General features: G+C 41.1%; 1 protein-coding gene across 1 annotated transcript; it reads right to left on the bottom strand.

Annotated features, from left to right (window-relative positions):
* Window positions 1-4,586: 4,586 nt before the first annotated feature.
* OR6X1 (olfactory receptor family 6 subfamily X member 1) lies at window positions 4,587-5,477 on the bottom strand (the record flags this gene model as incomplete). Its single annotated transcript, XM_081239929.1, has 1 exon — window positions 4,587-5,477. The coding sequence occupies one exon, from the start codon at window positions 5,475-5,477 to the stop codon at window positions 4,587-4,589; it is 891 nt and encodes a 296-aa protein (XP_081096055.1).
* Between the last annotated feature and the right edge of the window lie 1,814 nt (window positions 5,478-7,291).

The raw sequence follows: 7,291 nt of genomic DNA, 5'->3' as shown, positions 1-7,291 counted from the left end.
TGGAGAGCAAAAAACTAATTTTTAGGAAAACAGCTGCTTCTGCACTTAGGATAGAGAGAGATTATTTTCCAAAAAATCAAAGAATGAGTTCAGCTGTCCTCCTCTTGGAGTTCTACTTACTAGTTGTTCGGTCCAAGGCTAGCTGAATACCAAGTACACAAAGTGGATGGCTCTGAAAGAGCTATGTATATAATTGGAGTCATTTAAACTTGCAAGGAGAAATTTTAATTCACAGCATGGTGAACCAATTTTTCAGGAACTAGATACTTTGGTAAATATATAATTATCTCCAAATTTTTCTGTAGTGTACTTCAGATTTTCTTGTCTTAGATTTTTAAAATTTTATTTCTAAGTTAGTTGGGTATTGTGAATACCTGATAAAAACAGATCAATTTAGGGATACACCTTAAGGAAGAGAGCAAGGAATCTTTAGTCTAAGACACATTGAGAAAAGTGGTCTGTGGCCAGATAAGCTTGGGAAAGGCATATACTCTGTCCTCCTCTTGGGGTTTTGTAGTGCATATGAGGATCATTAGAACTAAAAAAGTCAAGTTGAATTTATTACTTGACAAGTAAGGGAGAGCTGTATCACTCAAATGTGACTTCTGTCTTTCTGAGTGTATGGTCAGGCCACTCAAGATGGCTGTTCTCTTGCTCTCTGTGCACTCCCTGCCCGACCAGTGCCTGCTTCATCTATATCTTATGCACAAGACTGACCTTCCCACATACTTGCCCCAAGCCCCTGCTAGTGCTTGTTCTTATCAAAGTGGCGGTGAGGGGCATGCCCCTCTGCTGGTTTCCCTGGTAACTAATGAGTCCACCTGACATCACTTTGTAACTGGTAATTTCCCTTTCTCCTCCGGGAATGAAGACTGCCACCATGTCCTGCCCGCCTCTCTGCACACTGTGGGGTGTCCCTCTAGGACCTTGCTTCAGATGTGTAAGATTCCCCCATCCATTAAACCACTGATGTCTCTGTTGCTGACTCTGGGCTCTTTGGTTCTTAAAGCTAGGCAAGTGCAGGCCTTGTAGGCCTGCGGGGTGCAACCCAACAGAGTTAAAAAGGGACAGGCTAGAGATCTAGGATAAGGAGAAGAAGTTTTGCACAAATAATGCATGGTAATGAAGCCATCATTTAATTGGTTAAGAAGAGGATTGCAGTCTCCTTTGGGAATGTTTGTAGCTCTGATTTACATCAGTAATTATGGATACAGTTCCTTTTTTTTTTTAATTTAGTGAGAAGACTGGCATTTCTCTCCATATGTTACAATTCTCTTTACTTTTTAAATTTATTTTATTTTTATCTGTTTTTTTGTCTGCCTTGGGTCTTTGTTGCTGCGCACCGGCTTTCTCTAGTTATCATGAGCTGGGGCTACTCTTCGTTGCGGTGCGTGGGCCTCTCATTGCAGTAGCTTCTCTTGTTGTGGCACACGGGCTTCAGTAGTTGTGGCTCATGGGCTCAGTAGTTGTGGCTCGTGGGCTGTAGAACGCAGGCTCAGTAGTTGTGGCGCACGGGCCTAGTTGCTCCGCGGCATGCGGGATCTTCCTGGACCAGGGCTCGAACCTGTGTCCCCTGCTTTGGCAGGCAGATTCTTAACCACTACACCACCTGGGAAGCCCTGGATACAGTTCTTAATAAAGCCAAGATGATATAGCAGGCCCTTTCATATGCATAAGTCTGGGAGTTAGAAAAGATGTTTTTCAACATAGTATTGATAATTAAAGATTCTGAGATTTTCGAGTAGTGAAGGACCCTGCTTAACCTCTAACTCTGCATCTCCCCCAATTTGAATACTGAGCCCTGTGTTGGATAATTAATATATTGTGGAACGCATCATGGAAACACTTGTTCATATTTAAGTGTACATTTTCAGGAACAAATCAACTCAAAAACCCATTGACAAGGATTTGGCTCAGATAGCTCCACGAGCTGAACCTCATCATTAGAGTTACAGACAGAAAAATAATTAATATCCAGGGATCTGAGTAGGAGGTTGTTTATGATATTGCTTGGATGTGTCCTTAAGTAATTTCTTATTCTCTTGGAGAAAGCTGGGGTATATACATTTGGGGATGACATTTAGGCTCTGGAGCCCTAAGAAACAGTAGGGTGAAATGTGAAGTCTCAAGCTCTGGCGTGTTGTCTCTGTGGCCAGGGCTCCTTTTCCTCAAGACAGTGCTCCAGCTCCTGCAGGCACTGGAGGTAGACACACTCTCCTTGGTGGCTTTGGGGGCTCCCATGTTAGTAAAGGAAACTCAGGTCTAAGGCAGGGCAACCTAATAGTCTTCTTGTAACCCATTTCATTCTTGATGTTCAGCTGTTGAAGCTTCACCATTGGATAGGCTTTTCCAACTGGTACTTCCAGCTCCTAGAACTGATACTCTGGCAGACTACAGAAAAAAAAGGTTTTTTCAGCAGAAACAGTACCAGCACATTGTTTGGTACATGATAACAATCCATCAATAAAACATGAAAAATGCATGAGTCACACTGGTGTCTATTTTGATTTTCATGAATTGAAGCCTGGTGGTACTCTCACACTTGTTTTTCTCTCCTTTATAGGACCTGTCAGGGTGTTTTCTGTTACCTTACCCTCTGTCTGCCATCAAATAGGTAACTCTTCAGGTAATAGGCTAGACCCAGGAAAACTAATATGAAACTTGAAGGCAGATCTTAAAATATTTTAAAATACTAGTACAACTCAGGTGTCTCAGCTCCTCTAGATCTAGTTTACCTGGAGACACATCCAAGCCGATGAAAGTCTGAAGTTATTCCTAAAATTTCTGCATAGTCTGTGACCACTGCTGTGAGATTTGCTATGAACTGTCTCTAATTCCAACCACATTGTTCTAGACAGGAAACTCGACTCTTCCTTGATTTACACATCCAGCACACACATATGAATGCGTATAATACACTCATCCCGTTCATATGTGCACTTGGTAATATGGGAGACTTTACTGAAGGTGTGAGAAGACAGATGAACATTGTGGAATTGTGGCCTTTAGTTGAGTATTAGACATCTCCATTCTTAAAATGCACTGTAGGCGTGCCAACTTAGGAGAATTTTCACTGATTTCTTTCTACACCCTTTTTTGCTGCATTCCATCTTTCTGGCTCTTTTCCCCTCTCTCTTCTTTGTCTGCCATTTTCCTCTCTGAGAAGCACTAGATATTATGCTGATTTTCTCTTCCAGGGCAATTTAAACCATTTGATTGATGATAGGGGCTCTTGATAATATTCATGTCCTTTGGGTTTCTCCGTTTTCCTTTAAATGACTGATTTCCCCTACCCAGCCCCAAGATAGCTCCTCTCTAAGAAAATCAGGTAATAACATTTCTACCTCATTACACTTTGTTTTGCAGTTGCAATTTTCAATTCAATACTAAAAGAAGTTCACAATAATCCTTTTCAAAAAATCATAGTTTTAATGGGCTGTAAATGCAAGACTTCTCTTGCTGTTGCAAGACAGACGTACATAATACCCAGTATTACATTCTGTGACTCACCTGTATCACCATTCTCTAGAAAACTTTTTCTGCCAGATGTCTTCCCCCAGAACAACGTTAAATCAATATGTTTGTCACCTGCCTTAAGGAACCTTACATGCTAACTCTATATGCAAGCCTTGAACTTAATGTTACCTGGGGGCTGAGTTTTCCACCAAGAAAGCCTTCACAGTTATATTGGCTCTGAGACTTCCGTTGGTTTCCTAAACACATGGCTTACCTGGATTGAAGCATAATCCAACTGGAAATTTTCACCCGATGTCCTCAAATTTTGGTATTATCTGGGGATAAACAGCTTTAGATTCTCTAAAAATTTGTAGATATCAAATTTTTGTAGATATCAAAATTTGTAGATATCAAAATTTCTATATCAAGATAGAAGTTCCCTTATTGAGACATTACCTGGTTCATTTCAAACATTTTGGAAAGACCATTAGAATTGATTAGGAGACTTCGGGGGGCTTCTACTATGAAGAAAATAAGTACTGAGAAAATGAGGTGAGGGGACTTTATGCCTTTGACAAGATGAGGCAAGGGGGTTATTAAAGGCAAAGAGGGAGACAGGATTCCTTACATTTTCTTAAAAAATTTACTGACAGTTGTCTCTGACTTTAGTGCTTTCTACTTTCAGCTTTTTTTTTTTTTTTTTTTTTTTTTTTTTTTTTTGGCCCTGCCGCGTGGCATGCAGTACCTTAGTTCCCCTGACCAGGGCTTGAACCTGTGCCCCCTGCTGTGGAAGTGCAGAGTCTTAACCACTGGACCACCAGGGAAGTCCTCTACTTTCAGCTTATAGTTGAGAAAGTCCTGAGTTCTTCCTCATGCATCTGTAGGTATTGTGGGATTTCCTAGTTGGCGAATGAAGTCACTTCTCTACTTCAAGGGGGACTCCTGGTCCATTTATATGTAACAAATTCTTATAGGGGAACCTAACCATCATAGTTTGCTTTCACCTCTTTATCTTCTTCACAATCCTCTTACATTTAGTTTTTGTATCTGAACTTAATGTTCATTTCCATGTGTTGCATGTTTTACTCTGGACGATGAGTCTTTGGACAAGCCACTGCCTTCCTTAGCACTCATTTTACCTCCTTGTTTCTAATTGTATAAATAAACGGATTCAGAAGGGGTGTGGGGATAGTATTCAGCACTGACACCGCCTTATTCGTTTTAAAGGAGGAGTGTGCTGTGGGTCTCAGATTCATGAACAAAACAGCTCCGTAGAGCAGAGAGACAACTGTCAGGTGAGAAGCACAGGTAGAGAAAGCCTTCTGGCAGCCAGTGGCTGAAGGAATCTGTAGGATGGTGGACAGGATATAGATGTAAGAAATCATAGTGAAGACGAGTGACCCTGGGATCACCAGGATGGTTGCCAAGAGACCCAGGAGCTCCAAAATGTTTGTGTCTGCACAGGTTGCTCTCAGGATGGGACCAGCATCACAGTAGAAGTGATTGATGACATTGTTGCCACAGAATGGCAACTGGATGAGCAGCACCATGTGACAAAAGACAAGGGTGAAGCCCGCCACCCAGGAGCTGAGGGCCAGTTGCAGGCAGAGTTTGCTGGTCATGATGGTGGGGTAGCAAAGGGGCTTGCAGATGGCCAGGTAATGGTCAAAAGACATGACAGTGAGGATGAAGAACTCAGTGGTGCTGAGGAAGAAGTGGAAGAAGGCCTGTAACAGGCAGCAGTGGGTGCAGATAGCTGTTCTTGCCACCACAAAGGTTTCTAGCAGTTTGGGGCTGACCGTGGTGGTGTACCAGATCTCCAGGAAGGACAGGTTGCAAAGGAAGAAGTACACTGGAATTTGTAGCCTGGGCTCAGCCCAGACAGTGGCGATAATGAGCCCACTGCCTGCAAGGGTTAACATGTAGATGAAAAATATCACTATAAAGAAAGGGATTTGTAGTCCTTGGATACCAGGAAAGCCTAGGAGGATGAACTCTGTGATTGCAGTGCCATTTCTCATGTCCCCTGATACTCTAGAAAGACAGGCAGGAAAGTAGCTCCTTAGAATCTTACACTCAAATACAGTTCAGACCAAAAAAAGGAGGATTCTGATTCTATTTAAGGTCCTTCATGACACCGCCCCCATGCACATACACACTAAGCTCTCCTTCCTTATTTGCCAGCTAAACCAGCTTTTAATGGACTTTGAAAAGTACACTCAATGAGTGGAAAAGTACTTTTTCACCCTTATACAGCTATGAGAATAATCATTGTAATGTGATGACTTATCTGTCTGTAATCTACACGATTATTTTAAATGAACAGTGTATATAATGGTATGTCTATATATATACACACACACACATATATATATATGTGTATATATATGTGTGTATATATATATATATATATATATATATACACACACACACACACACATCAGCCATAAAAGAGAATGGAAAAAAAAAAAGAGAGAATGAAATAATGCCATTTGCAGCAACATGGATGGGCCTAGAGATTATCTATTAAATGAAATAAGTCAGACAGAGAAAGGCAAATATCATATGATGTCACGTATGTGGAATCTAAAAAAATGGTACAGATGAACTTATTTACAAAACAGAAATAGACTCATAGACATAGAAAACAAACTTATGGTTACCAAGGGAAAAGTAGTGGGTGGAGGGATAAATTAGGAGTTTGGGATTAACAGACACACACTATTGTATATAAAATAGACAAACAACAAGGATAGGGAACTATATTCAATATCTTGTAATAACCTATAATGGAAAAGAATCTGAAAAATATACATATATATGTATAATTGAATCACTTTGCTGTATACCTGAAACTAACATAACTTTGTAAATCAACTGTACTTCAATTTTTAAAAAAAGATGAAAAGAACAGAAAGAATAATAAAAGAAAAAAAAGATTTGCATTTTTCAAAGGGGCAGAGAAAGAAAGTACAGTTACAAATTTTCTTAAATAAATGCTCTAAGAAAAGTCAGGGGTCAAGAGTTAGGAAAACGCCCCAACTCCCGGTGTAAAGTTTGGTCAAGCTGAGAACATTAAGGCCATCTCGGTCAACACCAAATAGCAATACACGTTATACAAAAACTTACACAAATAATTGTTGTTTGTGGGGAGAGGCAAGAAATGGTGGTGGGGAATAGGAATCAAAGGGAGTAAGAGGGATGAGGGCCTTGCCTAGATGAATCCTGATAGTGTGTCATGGCCTGAGGTGTATAGTTCATTAATTCTCTCCATCTGAGAGCCAGAAAAAGGAAAGGAAGGAAAGGAGGGAAGAAAGAGGGGGAAAAATGAAAAAGAAAAAAGGAACAGAGCTTCCTGATCAACCTGGATGTTTTCAACAATACCCTGTTAATCAGATTATCTGTTATGCTCAGGGCTATCATGATAAACTGGTTTTCTAATTTCTTTTTTTTTCCCTTCTAGTTTTTTTTTTTTTTTTTAAATGCAGTACACGGGCCTCTCACTGTTGTGGCCTCTCCCGTTGCGGAGCACAGGCTCCAGACGTGCAGGCTCAGTGGCCATGGCTCCCGGGCTCAGCTGCTCCACGGCATGTGGGATCTTCCCAGACCAGGGCATGAACCCACGTCCCCTGCATCGGCAGGCGGACTCTCAACCACTGAGCCACCAGGGAAGCCCCCACTTCTAGTTTTAATGAGATATAATTAACATACAGCGCTGTATGAGTTCAAGGTGCACAGTATAATGATTTGACTTACATACATCATGAAATGATTACCACTAAGTAGGGACTTCCCTGGCCGGCCAGTGCTTAAGACTCTGCACTTCCACTGCAGG

This window comes from Mesoplodon bidens, assembly GCF_964165515.1.
Source record: "Mesoplodon bidens genome assembly, chromosome: 7".
Lineage (NCBI taxonomy): Eukaryota > Metazoa > Chordata > Mammalia > Artiodactyla > Ziphiidae > Mesoplodon > Mesoplodon bidens.
This window is presented reverse-complemented; position numbering and strand designations above follow the sequence as displayed.